The sequence below is a fragment of the Camponotus floridanus genome, unplaced genomic scaffold, assembly GCF_003227725.1.
Source record: "Camponotus floridanus strain SB8 unplaced genomic scaffold, Cflo_v7.5 scaffold61, whole genome shotgun sequence".
In the NCBI taxonomy this organism is placed as follows: domain Eukaryota; kingdom Metazoa; phylum Arthropoda; class Insecta; order Hymenoptera; family Formicidae; genus Camponotus; species Camponotus floridanus.
This window is the reverse complement of record NW_020229781.1, coordinates 331900-359232: the sequence shown is the minus strand read 5'-3', so window position 1 is coordinate 359232 and position 27333 is coordinate 331900. Positions and strand designations below refer to the sequence as shown.

Here is a 27333-nt window from a genome sequence, read left to right as displayed (position 1 = left end):
TTTATACGTAAAGATATTCGTTTCCAGATATCAAGATATCTATATAATTCTTTTTCTAAGCGATATTGTATTGTTGATTTAAAAATCTTCTTCAAAATTCACATTAAAAAACTAAATATACTAAATATATAGAGAAGATATTTCTTATATTTTTGCATATTGATAATATTTAAAAAAATATATTTCCTCATCACGTTTTTTTATGACATTTATATTTTATAGAATTTCTTTGTTAGGTATTTTGGATTTGGATATGTTCGGGCAAGGTTTTTCAAATGATACACAAACGTAGAGAGAATCCATGGTAGAGTTTTACTTCTTATATTTAATAAGTATATAATGATTATAATCTAAGACTCTGCGTATAAATAGCATCCGCACAGGATCCCTTTCAATGTGTACGTACAATTAGCGCCATGCTTTTAATGTACCTTTAGTGCCAGCTTGAGAGCTCATATACATCGATCGATCTGATAATGTCGGGTATGTGTGTCATCGCTATTATCGATAGTAATATCGTTAAAGTAACACACTTATCAGCGGCACGGCTTCGTCGGTATATGTCCCCGTGTCGGACAATATCTACATATTGCTACTGATTCCGAGTTCCGTAATTGCAGCTTGAATATGCACATCGAGAGGTTCGCTCGCGTTGACATCGCTATGCTGATACCCAGCCAGAAAGTAACATGTGCCTGAAACATTGGCTGGCATTCCCTTGGGTAAATTATCCTTGGTCCGCGGTTCCAATATAAATCCCGATTTTTGTATTAAACACCTGTAGATATTTGTATAATGCCATTACACGAATATTATAAATATGAAAGGAAACATGTTACATATTAAAACGCAGTCACGTACAGGTACGTAGTTGGACTGACATTGACGCGAAGCGGCTCGCTTGTAGACTCAAATTTATTCGCCAATGTGACATTATGCCCAAAGAGACAGTATCTTGGCATTTTCTTGCCCACGACGCCTGCCAGCACCATTCCGGTATGAATGCCGATGCGCATCTGATAGAACAATCAAAGTTGAACATTATTAATATTGCATATTAGTCAATATAAAAGTTAGATGACAGTTGCAAGAAAATATCAATGAAAAAGAAATATTATATAATTTGCTAAATGTTAATGCAACTGTAAGTGTCTCGCCTTGCTTTGTATTTTCCTCCCACTGACCACTTATCGTAGTTAAGAAATACTTTAAATGGGAAAAGTTTTAATAGTATTCAAGACGAGAATAATAAACAACGTGAAGTATCTGCTCGAGTGGATATGTAATAATCAGAAACATCTTTCAATTGAAAAACTTTGAGGAATCATTTTAAAAGAGAAAGAGAAAGAAAGTCGCTGTATCAGTCCTTTTTTCTCAAATACGAAATATAAAATATACATACAAAAGGATTATGTACATTCAAAATTTATATTTAAAAGAGATTGGAATATTATAAAAAATGTTTAAGACATGGAAATTATTATTTTATAAACTAAATATCACACATAGCTACATTTTTGTTAAACATTTCTAATATTGCAAGAAATAGCATTCTATGAATAAATATTCATAAAATTAAAAAAATGTTTAACTATATTATACATATATGATATATGTGTTAAGGGGTTATATCTAGTCAGCAAGGGGTTATATCTAGTCAGCAAGTCGAAAAAAACGTATTTTTGGGAAATTAAAAAAAAACTGTTAAGTATTTTTATTTCATCGATTCTTTATCATAATATATATCTATCAAAGAAGTTTTCATAATTTTTTCAGTTGAAAATATCGAGAAATGTAGGCACAGTAGCTATTTTCCAGAGACATCTTTTTTCGGAGGCGCTTGGCGGTGAGCAAGATTACTCGGAGCTGAATCATCTGAAATAAAAAATTCAAAAGAATTTAACTTTTGTATGAATTGATCTAGTTCGTGAGCGAAAGATTTTACAAAAAATTGATTTTTGATAATGTGACAGACGTTTGACGCAAAAATACGAATTTTTTGTGTTAAAACTTTTCGTTTTTTTGTTAATAAAAAAAAAAGGTTTCATCAAAATTAAAATCCCTTCGTTCACGAACTAGATCAATTCATACGAAAGCTAAATCCTTTTGAATTTTTTATTTCAGATGATCCAGCTCCGAGTAATCTTGCTCACCGCCAAGCGCCTCCGAAAAAAGATGTCTCTGGAAAATAGCTACTGTGCCTACATTTCTCGATATTTTCAACTGAAAAAATTATGAAAACTTCTTTGATAGATATATATTATGATAAAGAATCGATAAAATAAAAATACTTACAGTTTTTTTTAAATTCCCTAAAAATACGTTTTTTTCGACTTGCTGACTAGGTATAACCCTTTAAACACATACATATATGATATATGTATTAAAACAGGTACACACACAATGCTACATACATACATATATTAGTTCATTGTTTCGAATATTAATATTTGTTGTGTTTTTTACGTTTTAGTATAGTGTATACACACACAATAAAATTAAGACTGATGTGCTATGTCAAATTGCACAATAAAATTGTAAATATAGTATTCACTGTGCTATTACTATCGATATCACGCTAAAGGAAAATTACATATAATACAGTCGCATATAATCACGATCTTATCTGTAATCATGTAATCAGTGTGTAATACCTTTATTGGCTTGCCTTCGTGAGTCAAGTGATGAGAGCACGTTTGTATCATCTTTAGGCCCATCCAAGCAATTTGTTGCGCGTGTGTATTAGTATTTCGATGAAGGCCGCATGCAACGCAATAGGCATCGCCGATTGTCTCTACCTATTAATACAAGAATAAAGTAAAAATCAATGCATCCATTTATGCATGTTTATAATAGCTATTGTTATATATTATAAATGATATTATTTGAATTCCTTGATAAATTAAATTTGATTTGTTGAATTGAGTTTGAAAAATGGCACTCCGTTTCATTCATCGGCATCTGTTATTTGTTGGTGTTAAAAAATTAAAAAACTGATAATGATAGAGGTAAAAAATTTTACCTGCATGCCATATCAAGTTCGTTTAATGTCTCAGAGATGGCGGCATCGTACATTTTAGTCATAAGATAAGTTACAATTTATCAACTAAATTTCTTCTATAAAAAGATATTAATAGAAAATTGTTCATATTTTACTTAATTTGCCATTGTTAATAAAATAAATGATCTTGCCGTCTATAATAAACTAGAAATTTCATTTTTAATATTTAGTGAAACGTTTGATGATTTATTCTTGTCAATAAGATTTCAGACAAGAAATGATGATTCTTTCAATTAAGTGTAATGATTTAGCAAATCAAATAATATTACACAAAGATTATTTTATATTCGACAGATATATTAAAAATTTGTCAACGTCTTCTCAGCAAACGTACCTTATATACATCCAACTGACCACAATACAGATCAAATTGCTCATAAAGATTTTGAAGCATATTGATGACCATCATTGGTGTTGCTGTAGCACAGATGGCCGTAAATCCGACTATGTCACTAAACAGCATTGTAACATCCGGATATGTCTTCGCTTCGATTGTCTCTCCTAAACGAATTGAAATATCAATTTTTTAATTGATCATATATTTTTATTACAAAATTATACATATATATTATTTATATTGCGCAATAAAATGATAATTGTAGAATTACGTTGGTATTTTAATAGTAATTGTTCAATTTTTCTTATGATTAATTTTTCTTATGATTAATTTTTCTTTTCATTTTTAAACATTATTACACTAAATTCAGCTTTGAAAGAGAAAAACTTGAAGAGGAAAACATAAAGGTATTACTATATCTCATGACAGGATATAAACTGTTGTAATTTACCCAGCCACAGACGCTTCGCAATATCCGGTGGAAATATAAGATGTAGAAGACTGACATTCTTTTCTCTTTCCGCATCGACCGCTAAGTTGGCTTCCTCTATAGAACTCTTCAATTTGTCCATACGTCTTCTTAAGCCATCCTGAAAGAAGATTACTTACCATTGTATTTCAGATAGATATTATGATGTAGTCTATATCTGTATTATATATATATTATATACATATATGTATGTGTTTGTGTGTATATGTATGTATGTACAGTACATGTTATAGAGGATATTGAGCTACGATTTTAATCACGCTATAAATACTGAATTATTATATTATAATAAAAAATAATGATAGTATTAAACCGTTAATAACATGATGTATGTCGATTAACATTTTTACGACAAGTACTGTGAGTGCTCAATTTATGACCGATTACGAATTTAATCACCTGTGCCCTGGCTTGCTCGCCAACGAGTATAACATCTCTTGTAGCATCATGAAGAGGAATATCAGAAATGAAGAGTCCTCGACCCGTTAAGCCTTCTAAACCATTCAAGAACGGTGAGCTTACAAACAAAATCGAATCTGATTCTGGACAGTGTACCATTTGGCCCTTCATTTCCAGACCCTGTAAAACAAGATAATATTTTTTTATATAAATAAATATATTTTACCACAGATTTGCGCACCAAGGATATTAATAATTTATAGTTTCGTAAAGAGATCACGCAAAAGTTACCAACCAAAATAATTTCCTCGCCTAGTTTGCTTTTATTTACAAGTTTGTATTACGAAATACTCTCTCTCCGTTTACGAGTAAGTTGATCATCGTGCGTTAGTAATCATGTTACGAACATACCTCCGCGGGATATTTATCGACGCCATTGGGTCTCTGAAGGGTCAAGATAAACGGTGTATTCGCGCGCTTTAGGATCTCATGAAAGGTCAGAGTGACGCCGTGAGGTCGTGTAAAGATGAAATATGTTGATATCTCTCTGCCGAGTCGATTCAGATGGTGACCAAAAATTTTCATGAAACCGACGCCGAGTTGCACGAGTTCTAGCTGACGATCAACGACGAAATGCCATGGGAATGCCTTGCAGAAGCTTGCTACACCCATGCGAAGATCTGTTGCTTCGCTAGAGAGTGGACGGAAAGCGGGCGATACTGCATCGTAGTCTTCTACATCCTGTTCGCTGTAGCGCTCAGGAGTAATACGGTATCTGCAATATTCAAGGAAACGATCATTCTTTCTCTTGTAAAAAAATATTTCAAGGTTGAATAGTCGCATTTCTCTATAGATATGCTAAATTAAAAATATCTCAACAAGACAATATCGCAGAATCCTTGATTAAAATATTACTGTTTTATAAAATTTATTCTATAGATGTAATTGCAGATGTAAACGTCTCTCGTATTGATATAAAATACAATATAAAACAACGAGAGACAACCGAAATCGAATCCATTGAACGTGGATAAATGTAACTAGTGTCTACTGAAACGTTTAATTAAATTTGGAAATATAAGCGATCAGCGGCGACAATGTTTTCCACGTCATTCACATGTTCACGCTCAGATCAGCCTTATCCTTTCAGAATTAACGTGACTCGGGTAGTGCTGCACCTATCATCAAATATTTGCCATTGATGAGAATCAATATTTGTTCAAACGAAAGGTTTGCACTCTCACATGCTGCCTTTGTCTCTATCTGTACGAATTATGCATTCTACTCGCGTGATATTATTTCGGAACACGCGATTCAGTGAGCAAACATTAAATGCCCCATGCAAAAGCTAACAAACGTGTGTAACATTGGATAGATGGTATAATAATTTGTTCTTTTCTTTTCAGATCACATTTAGTACGTGACGAAATGCACGAACGAATACATACGCGTGATCGAAATCCAGCGAAGATTTTAAGTAAACATAGATATTGTTTGTGTGATTCGTGTACAAATAAATGTGTATAAATTATTTGCGTATGAGATGACATTTACGATGTCGCGAGAGCTACTTGTGTACAACGCTTATTGCACTTTGTCTCGCAGGATATTAATGTCAGCACAACAATGTTGAAATTTCATGTATTTATCTTTGCAGGTACCATTTATATTCGTTGATACTCAGATCTAATCATGATTGAATTGAAAAAAATTTCGGTGAATATTGAAAAGCCTATAATTCTATTACACAATTGATGTGCTATTTCCACCTATTTTCCACGTATTTCTTCAAATCATATTTCCAGTGTTGTGCCGTTTTGATTTTATATTTTCTGCTTCTTTCTCTCTCTCTTATTCGTTCTCTTTTTGCCGATTTATACGAATAGCCGCCGAATCCGAAAACCGTGTCTCTTCAAAGAGAACTAAACGTGGACCTTTATATTCGTTGCTACGGAAAATTCGCTCACGCGTGACATTTGATAACAATTTTTGTGTTCTCTGTTAAACGCAGAGATAGTCAGCTCAGAAAATGTTCTCATCCCTTCGCATTTACGCGTCGATATGCATTCTTTATATCCTATACCGTTTTTAAAATTGAACTAGAAAGAAACGGAAATTAAAATTTGCATATGTATGACTGGGGATTGATATTATAAATAAAAGTAAAACGAGAGATATAATAGTACACGAGAGATAAAAATTGAATTTTTTTATCAGACACATGAAAATGAAGTGAAAAAATTCATAAAGATTTACCTAAAAAATTTCGTATTGTAAGGGTCCGGCAGTATATACACATCGGCTTTATCGTCATAGAACTGCCTTGCGATACCCTTCAGACTGCCGACCAGCAGATAGGCTATAGAGGGATGATCGGTGGTGAAGTGTAGCTCCAGCGCTTCCGGGGTGGCGATACACACAAACTCTGCCTCGGTATCCGATCCTGACTGATGCTGAACAACATCGTTTACGCCATCGAGTGTGATCAGGAAGGCGGTCAGATCGTTTCCAAGGCAACGAAAGGCCCGCTCTAAGAGACCCACGCAAGCCCACGTGATCAGCTCCTGTCCGAGATGATCGAGAAACGCGTTCACGTCGACGTCTGCAAAAGTTTCGCAAACATTAATTTACCGTGAGGGAATTTCGTCGAGTCACTTAGAAACCGTTTATTTCTTTCTTTGCAGCAGATTGCAGAGAGCTAAGCTTCGTAAATAACAAGTATACAATATACAACGCGTCTTTTCAAAGCCTCCTTAAATTTACCAAATAATCTTTTCTATGCTAAGAGATAGTTTGTATATTGAACTAGTATTATACATATATAAAGAGAGAGAAGAAGTAACAAGTTCTCCCTTCAATTCTTTTTTTTTCAGCTTTTGCGAGGACAAAGGATTTTTCTGAACTTTATTGAAAATACCTATGAGCGATAATACGATATTGAATACTAAATCGGAGCGTTGGAGAATTTCGAGCGAATTTCGCGGATCGATAATACATGTCGCGTTTTAGCTCTGTTAAACCCAGTGTGTGTGGTCGGATCCCTTGCAAATCCGGAAATAGACGCGGTGAGCAAGGGCTGCTCTATCCCTCCCGTATTATTTCACATCGGATATCACTATGAAAACACGATAATTAAAATAGCGGTTGCGCGGTCGCACGATGCAATACGTCCGGTCAATTGTTCCGAATATCACGCATGGCATTTTCATATTCTGCCATATTATATGGCTTCTGATAAAGAAATACATTTTTATGTGATTTATTTCAATTGATAGACTGTCGACAAAGTGTACAAAAATTAGCCCAATAAAGTTCTCAAAATTTTATGATAAGCAAGCAGGAAAATTCTCGTCATTTATCCCGTTAAGCATGTCAACCGTAACATATGTATCATTATCTGATAGATGCGTTAGATCACGCGATGAAATATCGCAAATGTTTGTTCACGATCAACGATATAGGATAACATGTTGTCTGAAAATGGAAATGTTATCTCTGATTTATGTGCTTGATATTTACGCTACGATTATCCAGGAAACACATACAAAGAAATTTTCGGTCGAACTTTCTAGGTCATGACGATACGCGAGAAAAATAAGCGACGGTTCGTTATTCGCGTTATTCGAATACGATCAAACAGTTTGCTTTGATATATTTTCGTGATATAAATTCTGGTGATAAATAATTCTGCTGTACAACATTGTAAGATGTCATCTATTTTGTATACACTTCTCTCGTAAGTCAATCTTGCAAATAGCCTAGTAGGGTCCTGTATATCCTCGGTGACAACACGGTGTTAGAGTTTCTCCCAAGATTGCATTACGTTGGTACGAGAGGTATCTCCTATGCTCCAGTAACCACAACAACAACCATTTCCTGCCGTCTATACGAAATGCGAAGTGATCGCGGTGCAAGCGAAAGGGCGAAAAGATGTTCTGGGTCACGACGAAGGAAATAATGTGTGGCTTATGCTCACCATTTGTCTTGCCATGACTCTTTATGAGCAAAAATACGTGTTTCCCGCATGCTTGATAAACGGTACATATTTGTCAACGAGCGATAAGCGCGATTTATACCGTTGCTAATAGACTGCAAGCACACGAGAATTTAATGGTCTGATGATGATCTCAAGTGACGCAAATATTGAGAGATAAATAGACATTATTAATTATCGCAATCCTCTCGCGTGCGTTTATTAATTATATGTATGCTATATATAATTAAATATCTCCAAAGCTATTCTTGCTTATAAACTCATGTGCAATGTATTGAATCGCAATAATTGCATTAAAATACGCGGCCTGCGCTTTAGCAGTGAACTTCGATATTCAAGGGCCGGCATAATTGCTAACGCGGGGGAAAGAGGTTCCACCAGGATGGTAATTTCTTTACGGTATACGCGCCTTTATATCATAGAGAAAAAAAAGAGACCGCGGGGTGATTTTGTTTGAACTTGAAAGTACCGCGTTACACTACCCTTGTCTTTTTTTTTCAGAATTACATGCTTGGATACGGAGATCACTTCGACCGAGAATATGTATGTGCTGTGCTATCGTCGTCAAAGGAACGTCTTGACGCAGGAGGTAAGTTGGCGATATATTTAACAGGAAACTACGGTGCGTTACATGTTTTATAGCAGATAAACAGGCGTTTCATATAATCGCTCGGTGCTCGCAGCATGGCGCAGCATTTCCTAATGTGGTTACATAACAATACGCCCCAGGTTTATTACGTTAGGACACCGTATTTCTAAATTACGAGCGCTAAATTCCATCCGCCATGCGTTTCACGTACTAGGTTATTAGTTACAAAGGGCGCATTACTTGAACAACGACTGTTGTCTTCGGCGAACCGGACCTCATTCATAAGTTCCAATGAGGAAGTTAGATTCGAATACATTACATGCACGGATCAATTGTCTGTGATGTGATTAATGGGACGTTTCTGAAGCATGCTTCATTGTAACTACAGTACTCGAACGGCCGAACGTAAATTGGGTTAACATGCGCTCAAAGATGAAGGATCGGTGGAAAACCAACTGACAGCCAACATTGCTGTCAAACAAACAGCCCCGATGCTCTTGATTTTCTGCATCATAGAAATCTATAATTACCCGTTATAGAGTTTAAAATGTATGTAAAGAGCAATTATAATAATCTTTTTAGAGATCCGAATTTTTAATTAATTGGAAACTTTCCGGACAATAGAGGGGAAAACAAGTTGTGTGTATAGCAATTAGGTTCTTATATTAAGAAAATGAAAAGTATATTTATCATAGTACACACTTTTAAAAATTAATTTATTAATTCACTAATGAATTCAGTATTGAATACAGATAATAATCGTATACGCGTTGCGTGTGCATATTTAAAGAAGATATTAACATCTTGTCATTTTCTAACATATATTTTTTACAATACGATATGTACTTCAATCTTTGATACGTCCATACATAAAAAATAAAGGAAAGCTTTATATAGATAAAATTTGCAGACATTTCAAAAGTCTGTTATACTGCTGGCTATGATAGTCAGCTGCAGATAAGTATCTCAAGAGACAGCTGTAAGAACTTTCTGAAGAGATTTTAACAATCTCACTTCTTTTCGAAGAGTACTTATTTGTTTTAGAATATAATATTAATATTTTAAAATATATCTTTTTCCTATGTCTACATGCGTTTTGAAATCGCTATTCTTGATATATTGATCGTAAAAATAATTCATGGAATTTGCAAAGTTTATAAAAACACCGCTCTCTTTTTCAAATGTATCTTCTTTAATGTGTATTTATATATAAAATTAATTAGTTAATATAAGCACGTTTGTAACTCGTTAAAAGTACAAGGAGTTATCTTATGCAAAAGACGTAGGGACGGTTCATTAACGATAAGATAGAATTTATAATTATAAAATATATAATTATTATACGTTATTCACAAGATCGTTATAAAGATGAAATTGCAAAATATAATATAAATGTAAAACACATATTTTAAAAAACTAAATGATAGTAAAAATTTGATCATACAAACTGAAATCTGTGAAATTGTATTCTGAAATAACTGAAAAATAATAATATTGTTATCATTCAAAGTCACCACTAAATATTATAGAAAAAGCTTTTACAATGCGAAATCAAGAGTTATAGGGTGGAATAATTTTTCATTTCTCTTCTTTCTGCGCAGCGCTTTTCTATGTATTATCGATGAAATATTCAGTTCTCGCACGTCTTTCGTTTCCAGTTTTTGTGCGATGATAACAGAGTTCATTAGAGCCTATGAATATTTTATTTATAATACAAAATTATCCGCTTACAAGACTATACGAAAAGGTATATATATATATATATATATATATATATATATATACAAGTATATATATATAACAAGTTCGAAGAGTCGAAGAGAACTGACATATTTCTTGAGTTTGGATGGGGAAGGGAAAAGCATCTGTGTCAATCATATATAAGATTAAATCAATAAGATATATCCATGAGATACAACTCATCATGTAACGACGAAATAACATCTCAAATATAATTTTCCGAGACCGGGTTCATCTAGTTCATTAATCTTTCGGAGTACGTATTACCTATCCGAAGATTCCTTCGTTAACGCCAGGAAAGCTTTACACATGGTCGCCTATTTGTGCTATCTATCTACCTTGCAACAGCATCCTCGTTAAAATCGTATCAAATCGTGTGATCAAAGTATCGATGAAGGTACTTCATTGCTTAATAGTTTCTAATTTCTGATAGCAGATATCGCGTCTCAAAACTTTGATATATGAGTTGATAAAATCAGTCAAACCATTGCGTAACTGTGAATGTAAAAAGAGATATCTCGAAAAAAAAGAGATATATCTGTTTAATATATTCGTGCAAAAAATAATAATTTACATAATTATTTTTCTTTATTATATATGCGTGATATTTACTTTAAAACAATTAATGTTTAGATTATTATTTTAAAAATGATATTAGCATTATTGTTCTTTGTAGAAAAATTACCTTCCCTGCAGCATTTTAAATTGAAGCTAAAAATTGCATGTGACAGACATATTAAAACGCCGGACAAAATTAAAACATTATCATACGGCGCCAGATTGCGCTTCGCTATGCAGTTGCTAGGGAAAGTAGAACGCGTAACCAAGGATCCGGGACGAACACTTTTAGCAAAGCTATGGAATAATTTGAATGCGAAGAAGGACTGCCTCGCCTCGAGCTTTATTTGTAACAACGTTCACAACCCTTGTGTTTTAACTTCCATTGCAAGTAGCATAAAAATGACTACATCAGACATTTTATAACGTTCATGTTGAATGCAATCGTTTATAGTTGTGACATAGTTAATTCTCGCAATCCGAATACTTTCTTTCTTGTTCTCGGAGGCAACCATTAATTTTTTTTCGACAGGAGCAAAAGCGTGGGTCGAGAAAAAGGGGTACTTTTACTAATTGGTTAATTGATGGATTACATTGTTACTATCTTCGTTACTGGATATTTTATTTGAGACGTGGTAAATATTGATTAGTTTTCGCACTGGTTATTCCGTACTCATTCAATTAAAAACTCGGTCAAGCCTGTATTAATGGATTCTCGCGTTATCAGCTGAGCGGCAAAACCAAAGGGGACAATAGTGCTTAATGTGTAATTGCAAAAAGTGTAAAAGTCGCGCAAGCATGACGTTTGATGCTAGGAAAAGGATATTTTAAATTAGCTCCGATCTGCTGAAATTGCACGACCAATAACCGATTAATATGCAGAACTATTTTAAAAGATACTTTATAAAAAGCTTTCTATTTTTTCATTTTATACAAATCTGTATATATTTCTTAAAATATTTAATATTGCTATGCGATAATTTTTATTAATTTATTGTAAATTATAATCAACGAAAAGTTACTTTTTGCGAATATTTAAATAATTAAGTGAATTTTATTGCAATATAAAGAGTTTTTTCATATAATTTTTACAATTGTAATAAATATTAATGTAATTTCGAAACTATTATATAATTTTGAAACTAATGTCTTGACCTTTTTCCTCAAAGAACTAAAGTGTCGACACGATAAATCTCCATAATTTAATTCTGATAATTTATGATAATCGTCTCAACGTGTGTGTGTGTGTGTGTGTGTGTTTGTGTGTTTGAACCGATCAATGTTAAACGTTAAACATAGAAAGTTTTATTTGAAATCAATATATACATCAATCTTCTTTGCGACAGTAATAAATGGTACGATGAGTTCGTAGAATTATAGCCAGACTTGAGCTTATTGGTAAGCATTTTAATATGGTCGTAAACCAAAACTATTTTATGGTATATCTCTCTTTTTCTTTTTACATCTGCTATTTTATACATGTGAGAGAAGGAATTTATACACATGCTTCTAAATGCTGCCAGTAATTTATATCATTTCTATATACTGTGCAAATAAAAAAGAAGAAATTTAGTCTTACAAAAGCTATTGTCATGCTAATAAATAATTACATACCGCAAAAATAATTATGTGTAAAATAATTAAATCAATTAATTCATTATTCAATAATATCAAAGAATTTTTTTATATTGTATAAATTCGTACATATATTTATTTCTTTATTATTATGTAATTGTAAAAAAGATATTTTATCTTACCACAATCGTAATTCAATGTCTCGTAAATGTCTTCTAGTAAATTATAATTCTCCTCTTCTTCAACATTATTTAGAAGCTTTTCTCTGAAATATAAAATATATAGTGTGATATTACTATACCTGTCTTGTATATATTCAATTATAATTTAAGTGAGAACTTACAAAAATATTACATTACAAATTGTTAGTTAAAATTTCATGTTTTTTATTTGGATATTTTTTCTATTTAAAAACTTGCATCAAATTTTAAAATTTATATAAAAATGCGTATTAATGAATACAGAAGTTGTTCGTTATACTACGTTCTTGTTTAATTTAATGCAAATTAAATAAATTAAATGTAAACCTTTTTTTTGTAAAAGTGATTTCTAAAATGCAAATGATCGATTTGCATTTCTTTTAAATTTATATTGAATCATTTGCATGTATGATAAAGTTATTATTTTTATATTTTTTACAGTATAAAATTAAATTATTTAAGTTATTACAATATCTAGATTTTTTGTTTTATTAATTTATTTAACAGACTCGTTTTTGAGAATTTCTATGATAATTTTATAAAAATACTGTATAATATTTATGCTTTTATATAGTTATTTAATTATTTATGCTTTTATACAATAGAAAATATAGCATAAAAATACAATTGTGTTTATTGGTATATTCAAGAAACCTTCAAATTTAATTAATTAAATTTTGCAATAATTAATAACGAAAAAGCTAATTTACAATATCACGAATTTTTATAATGTACAATATAATATACTATATTGTAAAACAGTTTATTTAAGTTTTTTATTTTTTATAAAGTAACATGCAATCTATTTTCTAATAGAGAACATTTTTAATGAATATACTCACAAAGACGACGTTGTTGATGTTGGAAGAGGTACTTCATGTTTATTTAATAGAGCTTCTAACGCCACAGCTACCACTTCGTTCTAAAATAAGAATAGGAGTTACAGAAATAATTATAAAATGACGAAATTAATTGATCCAATATAATAAATTTTTTGCGTAGTCGTGGACAACAATACTTAAATAATTATGTGACCTAAATTAATAAAATATCTGAAATAATTGATATATATTTATAACACAGATAATGTGGAAATATATTATAAATTGTAAATAAAAATGATATATATATAGAAAATCTTTAAATTATATACTGAATTTTCTCTTTTTGTTATTTGTAACACATAATCACCTAAATATTAAGTTATAAATACGTTACATTTAAAAATATTGGATACACATGGATGCATGCACAAAAATCCACACATACATAATGCATATAGTGGTGATTTCGAACTTTTTATCAAATCAAAAATTTCGTTGGGAAAATGCATATGCGGTTTATATAATCCGCATTTAAAAGATTGATATACGTGCTCATATATCATGTATCAATACATCAAAAAAATATATTACATGTCCGACTTAACGACACGCCTGATGTGCATACGATTTAATAATCGTTGTGCAATAATTCGATAGTTATGCGGAGGTTAAATTTTCGCTGTTCCAATTACAGTCTGCATTTTGCAACAAGAATTATAGTATCATTTGGTACGCTCATGTGGGCAATTCTTCTCAAGAGAATAGCGCTTGTAGAGTATTCATATGGGACATTACTTTAAACCAACGTGACCTTCATTGCTTAACGATGTAGAAGTCAAAGTTATTCTCTTAACTTTTACTAAGATTTATATTAGCTTATATAAGATTAATACTACATTAAAACGCAATTACATACAATTGTGACTAATTGTATATATTATATTATATTAAACACATTATGCTTTAGAATTTTACATACTAAAGGGATTATAAGCTTTTATGAAGCTTAATATCTTCTTTTAATATTTAATAAAAAATAAATTATGTCGAATGTTGAATATTGAATGCTACAATATTCAATTATAAGATAATGTTTTATATAATAGGCACAATAAATTGCAATAGATAAAATATTAATTATATAAAATATTAATTATATGTTTTGAGTTGTATATTTTTTCATAGTTAATATAAGTTAATATAAATAATTAGAATTTATTAGTACGCATTTTTGATTTTTATTTTATTATGTATTTTTTATTTTTTATTTTAAAATGATATTTTTATTGAGAAAAAGAACTTCTTTAATTTAGATAATCTGTTACAACGAAAAGTTTACTTGGTAAATAACAATTTATTAAAATATAAAATATTTGATAAATGACATTTATTGATAGATGATATTTGTATCTACACATTGCTAGAAAGCATCTAAAAAATATAATAATTTATACAAGTAAAATTAATGTAAAAAAATACAGATATACGTCATTAACGTATTATTTATTATCTATTTATTATCTCTTTTTTTCTTTCCGATAATTTGATAAGAAAAATGTTTTGATAATTTTTAAAATAAAATTTATATATGAGTTATATATATATATATATATATATATATATATATATATGTGTGTGTGTGTGTGTATGTATGTATGTATGTATATATGTATATGAGATAATGCAGAAATTTCAAATTAATAGAACAACATCGTCAATGAAAATTATTTAATTCAAAATTAAATTGTAATTATATCTACAAAATATTCAAAGTTTTAATATAATTTGAAAGAAAATATATTTAGTTAAGCTCTAAATGTTAGTTAGTTATAAGCGAGATTGTATAAATTATGTATTAGCATCTATTAATAATTATATATAATCTATGTTAGAAATTCTAGATCAGAGGGATGATTTACGGAAAACCTAGGCAACCAATTAATCTTCTTTACTCTATATTAACATTTATTGTCATGCGCACATTGTGAGAATAATAATAATATGAATTAAATGTACAATTACAAAGAGAAATTTTATCATTAATTAAAAGATAATTACGTTTAAATATTTGCTATGTTATATGCATACAATCCATTATGATGGCAGTATTAGGCATCGATTCCAAAAAAATTGAATTCATTGCATCTTAATTTTCATCTTTTCTAATAATAGCATAATACAAATTAGATGTCTTAATAAAATTATGTATACAAAAAGGAAGGAAATGGGAAAAGCAACTTAATTAGTTATCTGGCGCATAAGTAGTTAAATTACTTTCTCTAACTTTCCAAAAGGACAGAATTACACACTCCTGATAAAAATTATAAAATGATAGGATGTTACATGCTACAATGAATATCAGAAAACAAAGTAAAAGAATATAATGGACTTTTAATTCGATTATAGATCGATTGACCTATTTATGTTGAGAAACATGCTGAAGAACGTAAAATTCAGTTTTCAAAAATATTTCTTTATTTAAAAGCACTTATAAAAATTATAGAAACATTTTATATATAAATATGTTTTATATAAATACTTTTCACAAAAGAAAAAAAGTGACAGAAATTTGGCAATATAAAGTGTTATTCGATTAAAGTCTTGATAGTTGCATTTCGATTTGAGCCAAAATCGATAGGAGGTCGCTCTAGAACGGCAGAGGAAGGTCATTTAAACTGTTTGTGAGAAAACAGTCATGCGAATTGACATGTTTATCACTTTATAGAATCGTGGAAAGTATGTATAATGTTGTAAAATAAGTTGTGTCGGATTTATTGTTATAAGAAGATTCACAAATTGTCATTTTCTATTTGAAGCTTAATTAAATTAAATATTTTTACTATTGATTTATAGCATCATATATAATGTATTTTGTGTATCTATTTCTCTTTAAAAAAAATTGTTATTATAATATAATTATATTTTTCATTCTGTAATAATATAATTTATATAAAAGAATCATGTGTTAAAATTCTTATATACTTTGAATAATGACATCTTTGAAAATAATTATTTTATAATTATAGTGTATTTATGAAAAATGACTATCATATTGGATATTCCGTTAGTTAATATTTTTATTGCACTGAAAGTCGGTCAACCATTATTCTGCAGCAGCTTTCAGAAATCAAAGTAAGTACATCGTGAGAGGTACTTTAGTGGCTTAGTAGAGATCTCTTTTTATTTTTGCATTTCAAATACGTCATAACGTGATGGCTATGGTGACAAGATTCGCACGACAACTGATTGCTCGATAGCATTAAGTCAACTTCTATTTTAATGAACACTTTTGCTCGTCGGGAATATTTATAAAGCTTCGCCATTTGAAAGAAAAAGAACTGATAAAATGCAAATTACTGAAGCAGAACAATGAAGAAATAAAAGTACATATATGCGTTTCACAATCATTAAACGAAATCATTATACGAATTATATAAAATTTGCGCTTGAATCGATATATGCGTATTAATTTATTCCTTATAGAATATAATATTTTTGCTGAGCAGAAAATTGTATTATAAAAATATATTTTTATGAAGAGAATATAAAATATATTTTTTCATTATAGAAAACGGGGCGCATAAATATTATGCCACATATACTTAAACATTTTTTTATCATAACCTGTGTAAGTGTAACCTGTTTATCGTAACTTGTTTTACAATACTTTTAAAACTTCTGTTAAATTAAAATTCACTTTTTTTTTATCGAGGAATCTTAAAAACTCCTATACTTCAAGTATGTTACAATCAGTTTCTGCAAAATTCATCGCTGTTGAATTTTGACGTTATTTTCATGCAGGCACAGATGTCTGCACTTTCATCACGATGCATATCGACGCAATTCCACAAGTAGGAGTAAAACTTGATTTCCATCAATTTAACTAAGTAACGAAGTTTCTGTCGCGTCCATCCAATTCGTAGAGTGGAATGGAGCCCCGTGTCGATTCGCTCGCCTATCACCATAAAGCTTATCTGTCTATGTGTCATTCACGGTAACAATGATTAGTCACAAGTGTCACAGACATATCTTTCGAACGCACGGCGACAAATGCAATCTGTTTTTGCAATTCTCATTCATCCTGCGTATTTACGCGTAGGAATTGTACGGGCGAGAGGGTAGTATCAACGTACCCATGGTAATCTGGCGAAACGTTATATCATGTAATAGATATGAACCTTCTGTTTAATATTTTAAGCATAATTTGATTATTTTTGACGACACCAAAAATAGATACTCATAGATACTGAATTTTTCAAATAACCTAGTTGTTTCAAATAACCTTTTTCTTAGATAATCCTATTTGTATATTATGACATAGATATACGATAATTTTTATTTCTGATATTTGCCATTTGTTGCAATAATCCTAAAGAATATAGTCATTTAGCTACATCAGTTTCCTCTTTGACTGTTCTCGAAATAAACATTGTCATGAAATACTTTGTTATATCCTTTATACTGTTAAACATCTTTCTTACGAAGACTAGTATTTTGCTGAAAAGAACTCAGCTTCTCATAAAGTACTCAAAGTTTCTACTACAAAGCGCAAAGGGACGCTATACTCGAGAAAATAAAAAGACAAGAAAAAGGATTAATTTTATACACGTCCTTGTTGTAAAACGTACGTAAGGTTTCTTTAATCAACAGCCTAGTAAGAATGAATACCATGTGGTTAACTAAGATATCCTGAATGTTCGTCCGTTTTACGGAAATTCTACGTAGTCCTGAAGCTCGAATTGTTGGACTTTCACCGCACGATATTGTTAGCGTCGTTTTCATCGAGAAAGGAATTCTTGCACAAGAAGTTACTGAGCTTGCACATTCAAAAGCTGATACTTTGAAGAAAATATTACAAACAATGTAAGATGTTTGTAAAATAATAAATGCAAAATTGTATTCTTTACATCATTTTACAAGAGAATTGTAGAGGAAGGACTATTGTATTTATAAAAAAAATATAGATATAACATATTAAGCAAAATTATAATCTTTTATTAAGTTTATTTATACGATATATTGCGTATACATGTTATGAATTCACAAAAGATTCAATTGCCAAGTTTGCCTAGTTATTTTATTAACTTATCTATCTTATTCCTATAATGGTTTTCGGTTAACTTGGAAGACGTTATAAGATTACGGTATTTCTGTTGCTTCTTGGCACCTATTTTTCTTACCTCAAAAATGAAATAATATATGCAACTTTCCAGAGTTATAAAAGCGAAATATCTAGCTCCTTTCGTATTTTGTAAAGTGTAAAGTTGAAAGAGATATAATTTATACAATGAATTTTCGAGTTTTAATGACACAATCCTTCTTTTCATATAAACAATTATATAGTAAGATAAAACAAAAGACATCAGTTATAAAGAAGCTTTGCTATTATATTATAGTAAACAATAATAGGAATTTCTAAATGGAATGTTTTATTTCCAAAAAGAATTTTTTTTTATAAATGTCATATGTGATGTACATTATATTTTTTATCACGCTATTTTTCCGCATTATAAAGCGTTAACGGACAGAAATGTTACAATTTCCATATGAAAATGTTTATACATGTACATATATATATATACATATGTATGCATATATACATATGTATGCATATATGTATCTATATATGTACTAATCCGCTGAGATTTTCATAGTAAAAGGCGCATATTGCAACATCGTTTGATAAAAATTGGATCTCTCTCTAGCGTGCGCTTTCAGTATTTATGTTTCAATGGAAATAAACGCACGCACATGAATGCAGCACATAAATTGCTTCAAATTGGTAGAGCGTACAATAATATTTACGTTCACGTTCTTTAATGGAGAAAATACAAATTATTATTATTTACTTCATATTAATCTTACGGAAGAGGTAGAAATTCAATTAAATCTCAATTCAATTTTAGAAAGATGGGTAGGTGTATGTGTATTATTATGTGTTATTAAAAAAAGGTCTTATTAAATTTCCCACGCGAGAATATCATTCTATGATATAATTTTCTGGACACTATCGGGAATTTTATTCAACCTCACGTTTTCATTGGAAACATTATTTGATGCGGAAGAATATTTGCGACCGTTTATCGATCTGGCATATTCCTCGCCGTAATGGCTCCGAAAGTATCCACTCGTCCTCGAAGGAACTGCACGTCCCAAGATCATTCGTTCGCGTTCGAGAAATGTCGTGCAATGAAGATCATCCATCATAACTAGTCCGTAGTAAAAACGCGCGGGGGTAACATGCGTGTTATGCAAATCCGTCGAATCGATCGTGGTATTTCCATAACATTGCGGTAGCATGGCGTGGCAGACGGTAACGTGGTATCCGACGGAACTGCATTTACGACCCTTGCGATTACTCGACGATGTTGGAAGTGCCGTTAGAAGCAACGGATGTATCGATCGCCTTTAAAGAGCGTATTTTGCATTGCAATGAGCATGATTAGGTCCCCGTAAGTTACAGCCCGGGAGGGAATTGCCATTACGAATTATTACATATTTTCTCGAGGGATGAGTCGCAAAAATATGTGTAATGATGTCTCGTAACATTCATACTCTGAATGTCAGACAGTAACTTGCCGTAATATCATATATAATGCGCATTATATTTTTTAATTGATCAAATAAGAGTTTTGAGTACGATTATTAATAACATATACTTTTATTATATTGTCCCAAATAATCTCTCAAAATTCAAACTTAAGATTATTATATTATCCCAAATAATCCCTCAAAATTCAAACTTAAGATTATTATATTATCCCAAATAATCCCTCAAAATTCAAACTTAAGATTGTTATATTATCCCAAATAATCTCACAAAATTAAAACTTAAGATTGATTAAAAAATTGTACGTTAAGTATCCAATAATCCGGGCTAATACTTCAAAGCTTGTAACGTATAATTAAAATTTCCCGGCCCTTCATCATTTTCCATTCTTGTCCATGTGCAGGCTAAATTTTAACTTCGTGCACGCGACAGATAGCAAGCGTACAGACTTTAGCCATGCTTAAAGTTCTAAAGTGCTGTGATATAGTGTGGCGGTTATTATGGTAACTGCATTTATGCTCTCGTGAATTTATACGCAATATTTGCGCCGGTTGTTGGATGCGTGGCGGCTTTTCGCAGGAAGCTTGAAACATTAATATGACGCACACGGATACGCGGATGTATTATTTGACGCAGAAATATTGTGTTAAAAATATTCGCGTACGTTCGAGTGAGATTTAATAAAACGCGGGACATCGAATCCAGGTATATTTATTGGCTCGTCATTTTCCCCGAGGATATAATGTTTATTAAATCATAATTAATGTCCGCATTTCACCGATATTACGTAATTATTTTATGAAATCTCCCGCGTATGAGGTAAAATGTCGTTTAATCTTCGTTCGAATATCAATCCCTCGATTAACGCAAGCCGCATGATACATCATAGAGCTTCCAACTCCGACATGATGATCGGAGTACACTATTATTGGGTCAGGTACGATAAGTAAGTTATGTGCTACTGAAGTTTCTCGTGGACTGCGAACGGGCGTTTCTCACGACATGGCATTTAAGAAGCCGCTGTTAGGAATGGCTCGTTTAATACCTGCGCTCTCGGGATTAGGCGGGATAATTTACTTAATGTTCATTTAAGAGGTGCCCTCTTAGACGCACAAAGGAATTCCTCGACGTCTCTTCGTAAAAAATTCAATGCTTCGGTGAGTGAGAAATAGTTGGTGGCTGCACCCGAGCTTTACAGTGTACAGCTTTTTTCTCTTTTTTTTCTCTCTGTTTGTTGGTTACTTCGTCGTCATACTCTTGTTTGTCTTACTTTCTACTACAACGAAGAAAAAATTGGGGAAACTCGATGGCCGAAAGGTAATTGCGGGAACAATACCTTGATACTCTGTTCGTTAGATTAATTGCATTTGGAATTTGCAATCCGCCTTTTCTGTTACGCTCTATTGCGTCCAGCTATTGTGCTCGTAGAATCTAATTTCGGTTTTATTTTCTTCCCCATATATGCAAATGCATGCATACACACAGCGCTCTACTATCACTTTTTTTATATATTGCGTTATGTTCGCCTCATATTGATATACATATATGTGGATCATCGATAATGATTTCGTGTGAATTTTATTTTTCAATGCTAGTGTCATGTTGGTGAAAATCTATCATGAAAATGTCTATCGTTTCTGATGAAAACGAGCACGCAACATCCATTATTTCAGAAATATTTTGAAACATTCTTCATATAAGATTTCTTTTTTCATTTAAAAAGATTAAAACGAAAGCAGATAAAAAGCTAACGTGCTAAGGAGATTGCATTTTGCTAAGCATAGTTTACAACTAATAGTTTATAACTAAGCTTTAGATCTAAAGCACCCGTTTTCTCTGTGGCACATTAATGATTCGTAACATCCGCCTTTCGAGATGATTTATTCATTCATTTTGCAGAATGATTTGCTATAGCGGACACTGTTTACGAGCATTTCTAATTGAATGGAGGAATATTCGGCTGTATACAGGTTACGGAGCAATCTTGTGCTTCTCGCCTTTCTGTCGGACTAATTGCTCTTGACCCTTTTAACTCGGAACTGCGCCGAAAATATTGAGAATATTATTGAGAAAAAAATAAAGTCGATAAATAATGTAAAGTTTCAAGGAGATATAGTTCCAACGCAAAATAGGAATGTTAAACTCTCATGAAACAATAAAAAATTATATTATTATTATATCTATATATTATTCTTACGCGAATATATTATTGGGTATATATAGCTGCCAAAAAGAGATTGATATTATAATTATAAAATTTCGCAATCTCATTTAGAGGTGCATTTTATACATTTATTGATTTTCGTGATATTATTTAATGAAATATCACACACACTCGCGTTGAAATTGTGCTTTAGTAACTGTGAACTGGCGATCGGGTACTCGAATTGCGGTTATAATTTTCAAATAGTCACGTTTAGTGGATAGTATTAGAAGAAGAATTTCACAAAATGATTACGGAATCTGTAGAGACACAATATCATTTATATTTATGGAAAGATGAAAGTTTGATGCATTGAAAATCCCTGGTAATCAGAGTACGGCATTAGAAATGCTGGTTTATGTACCACCGCATGAATTCAATAGCATTTGCTTTATGGTCTCGCTTAAATTTTCATAAAAGTTCAATTGATAATGAATTGGACTTGGCGCGTGTTCCCTCCAATATTTGTTTTAGTAATATTTATGCAAAGTGGTCAATGTTCGTTTCAATAATATTTAATTTGAATATTTGAAAAATTCGTTTTATTATTGTTAATTTCTTTCTCTAATTATATTTATTATTATAAGAAATATCAATTGATAAGAGAAAATAAAGAGAATATTTCGATTAACAAGATTTAACGTATTTATTTCAATTGTTTTTTATTTTCTCTATTTAAAATAAGCAATGTGTCATTAAATGATAAATTTTTACGTTTGTTCATCATTGTTAGAATTTTGGAAAAAGCGAAGAATTTGTGGGTGTGTCTTTTACGAGAAAAATTACTTCTATTGCGCAAACCTATGACATAATACAATGCAATCGATAAGTCTCGAGGGTTACTTTCGATTTTACCCAATATAAACTTCATTACAGCCTCGTCCCGATGCCTATTCTTGCAAGAAACTACTCATTTCCACCCGATTCATCGTGTACACGCGAAATCGAGCGCTGATGGTGAGTGGGCTGTGGCTTAACGCCTCCTGGATTTGCACCCGACGTTATCGCTTTAAGTGCCGCGTTCTCGTCTCCCTTAATCTGCCATCAAACGCCGTTAACCCTCTGAAATACCAATGACATTTGCCAACTACAGATATGATCATGCGAGGGGAATCAATCCAACGTGATTGGACGGAAGGCTCTTCGAATTATTGCAATTCAATGATCAGAAACTGATACCATCTAATGATACATGTATTATCCATATCAATTCAATGCATACATTCTCATAAGAAGTATTCGAGAAGAAATTTCATTTATCCGTAAGACATTATTTGTAAACTAATATCTGTTTCTCGTTGAATAAAACTATTATTTATAGTTATCGAGATTTATAGATATGAGATTTGTTGAACATAAGAACTAGAAACGCTTTTCAATAATACATTGCATATCTTCAAATTCAAACGTACTACATAATTTATCACATAGGTGCTGGAATTGTAAAAGAAAGATATTAGGAAGGCATTATAGGAGGAATTACGCATTACTAGAAGAGACAAGACTTCTCCGTGCCAAGTTTAATGCTTTGAGAAGCAAGAAGCTCTGTGTCTTTCTTCAAGACGAGGTTTCGAAACATTGGCCGTTCGCGTGAGTCGCTAACGCGGTTTGCTTCCGTGCGGAGGAAGAACTTGGAAACTCCTGCTTTCTCTAACGGGGACGGCAGGAAACTTTTCGTTGGGATTTATTATATATTTCTGACCTAGTTCTCAATGAAAAACTGTTCCGATTCCCCATGATGATTGCAGTAACCGCACGCGCGAGTTTAACAAATGGGAAATTTGTAATAGATATTTCCACATATATCAAACGAAGAGAACGTAAAAAGTATATTTAACATTATACATAAGTAGTAATTGATACAAATGCGCATTGTTATCATCATTTATAATTAAATCATGAGAATAATTTTGATGAGTTATTAGAGACCGCATAAAATATCAAAATAATCATTACAAATGCTAATATTATAATTATCTCGTATTCTTATATAGTTCGTATATTTCATAATTTATTTCGTATTATTTAAAAGAGCAATGAAATAAAAATTAAAAAATCATCTAAATGTATTGTTTCAACATTTAGGTCAACGTGATAAATATAAATTCAACCGTCCAACGCGCAGATACTGCACTTCAAAACGACCTCAATTCGGCGTCTCGTTTATCACGAGCGTCGTCGTCTTTGAAAACGGAACTCGGTCGCGTTCGAAATCCGCGGTTATACCGGCTTTAGAGCAACGACAGTAAAGAGCAAAATTTTCGCAACAAAGAGATGTACGTAGACGACAAAGAATAAAACCTTGAGCGAACTACACCAATTGCGTGTCACCGTCTGTACTAATCCGACTTTGAACTCATCGAGAGTAAAGCCATATAAAAGACAGCTGGTTCTTCACGCTTGAAGCTATTCCTTAGACAATAGTTCTAGATCTCTCTTCTATCTAAAAACTTGGAAACGATATACATGCATTTATTTGTGTAAGTTTTTCTACTACATCGATAAGGTATTAATGATATTAAGAATACATGCTGGATAAAGCGATAAAGCACGCTGCGAAGAGATTATGTGAGGACTGTGTATGCAACTGTGTAGCGAAGGCTGAAGAAATAAAATTCGTTTATACAATACCGAAGGGTTCGTCAAGAGGGTCACCGCGGCTCTTAGGTGCTTCAGGTTAAGTGTCTGCGTATCTTCGAGATCATCACCGTCTTCTCCTAGAAGCGATGACGTTATTTGAACCGACGATTGTCGCGACGGTTTGTCCCACTCGTCCTGCCTGATCCTCAGGATCCTACGATGATCCCCGTCCTTATTTTCATCCTTGCGATCTAATTTGAAACGGCTGCTGGAGAACGGGCATGCCATTTTGCAGATGTACTGCAAACTCTACTGTAGTCCAATGAGAAGATCTTCCAGATTATCAACGAAAGACGAGCGAGCGCGCGGTATTAATTAACGATAAACATGTCGCGCGTTGTTATTTATCAGCGATCAGCTGGTACAGTCTAAAACTCTGTGAACGCGCTCCTTAGTAATATATCTCTTTACCCCACTTCTTAGCAAATCTCATATGAATGTGTTGCTATCATTTGCAATCTTCTCATGTCGTTATCCTAAGCTGCGCGCGAACACGTGAGACCGATCTGAAAACCTGCCGCTATCAACGCCCTTGCGATCGTTCCCTCGATCGTCGTCGTCGTGACGTAGCTGATACCGGTATGACTAATGACCGCCGAGGGTACCGTCATTCTCGATCGCCCGTTATCGCTTATTGCACGTAGTGGAGGAAAGCTTTTCGTCGCACCGCAACGCGCTATTCGCGCGCACGCTATCCGGCGTCATCTATGACTTCCGTCGGGCCGGACGCGGCGCACGCGGTTGCATGTTAACGTGGAGAACTCGTTAGGAGAACCCTCTGAAGAAATTTGTTTACCTAAAATTTCGATTCTTTTCCCTTCACCACGTTTCGCGGAATCGTAATTTTTCGTCCGTTCCACTCACAATTCTCGGGACGTCGAACAATCCAGCTCGACAATAATTATCGTAATTCGCGCGCGGATTCACCCCGCTAAAAACGCGGTGGATGTCACGATAAATCACAACGTGACGACGCGCTATGTACGTTGCCGTGCTGGAGCGCGTAGCGCCATACTGCTCGCGGATTGACCGAGGCGCAACGAGCAACGCTCCGAGGCGACGGGGAGGAAAGAGCGACGAGGAAGGCACCCAAGCGAGGGTGAGTCGACGGCGTAAGGGGGTGCACGGAGGGTGAAAGCGCCACGATGGAGGGCAACGGAGACGCCTGCGCGTGTTTTCCAGCCTCCCTCTCGAACACCGCTCACGCTTTCTGTCTTCTCCTCTCGCAGGTTATAGAAAAGGAGATCTATCTACCTACCTGCCTGCCTGTCTCGCTTGTTTGCTCACCTGGTTGACCTGCCTTGCAGTTAGCTACTAGCATTTCCGTACGGTTTACTAACTCTTGGAATTTTCAGGAATTTAGCATATATCTCATTATTTATTATTAACTTTCGTAATTTTGCCGCAACGGTGTATTTAGCTGACATATGGAAATTTCGTGCAGCATGCATCCTCATTTATTTTAAAAATTTATCAAACACTTAATAATATTAATGAAATGTATTTTAGAAATTTAACATGAACATTTAATATTAGTGGAATTGCGCGCGATGTTATCATTAAAATTGAAAAGAACAACAGATAGGCGAATTTAACGATGATCTAATTGAATACATAGTGAAAAAAATATCTGTCATACAACAAATATTATTATTAATGCAAACATATTTTCTGCTGCAATTAATAGATGCATATCGTTTTAGCTTCATCGTTTATATGTAATTTTCTATCTAAATTATTTTTTTATCCACTTTATCATAAAACTTTATAATTTCCGTTTTTCCCATAATCAAGATCTTAGTTTCATTATCTTGCATCTCTTGAAATAAAGTGGTAGGTTAATATTGTGTTGGTTAATATCGTGCCAGACTATGTTTATCGCGAAAATTGGGATATCGTGTGTAGCATATATTCGCAATATTACAATTCCTGAAAGTTCCGGAAAAAAATGATAATATTAGATATTTTTAATTAAAAACAGTTTTCATAAAGATAGAAAAAAAAAGAGGAGAGAGAGAGACGTTTTCTACAATCATAAACAAATTTTAAATTTTATTAATACTTTTTTGAACAAATTTGTATTGATACTAACAATGACTGATGCTAGCATTCTGTCAAAGAAACTGACAATTAACTTTGATATAACAAATAGTTAAAAATTAAATGTACCATT

General features: G+C 32.4%; 1 protein-coding gene across 1 annotated transcript; it reads right to left on the bottom strand.

Moving 5' to 3' along the window:
* Window positions 1–295: 295 nt before the first annotated feature.
* LOC105254454 (head-specific guanylate cyclase) lies at window positions 296–26206 on the bottom strand. Its single transcript, XM_011263132.3, has 11 exons — window positions 25152–26206; window positions 13786–13865; window positions 12926–13008; window positions 6544–6889; window positions 4699–5062; window positions 4288–4467; window positions 3850–3988; window positions 3396–3562; window positions 2655–2798; window positions 862–1016; window positions 296–778 (listed from the first exon to the last, which is right to left on the bottom strand). The coding sequence occupies exons 1-11, from the start codon at window positions 25386–25388 to the stop codon at window positions 583–585; spliced, it is 2091 nt and encodes a 696-aa protein (XP_011261434.1). The 5' UTR covers window positions 25389–26206; the 3' UTR covers window positions 296–582.
* Window positions 26207–27333: the final 1127 nt, after the last annotated feature.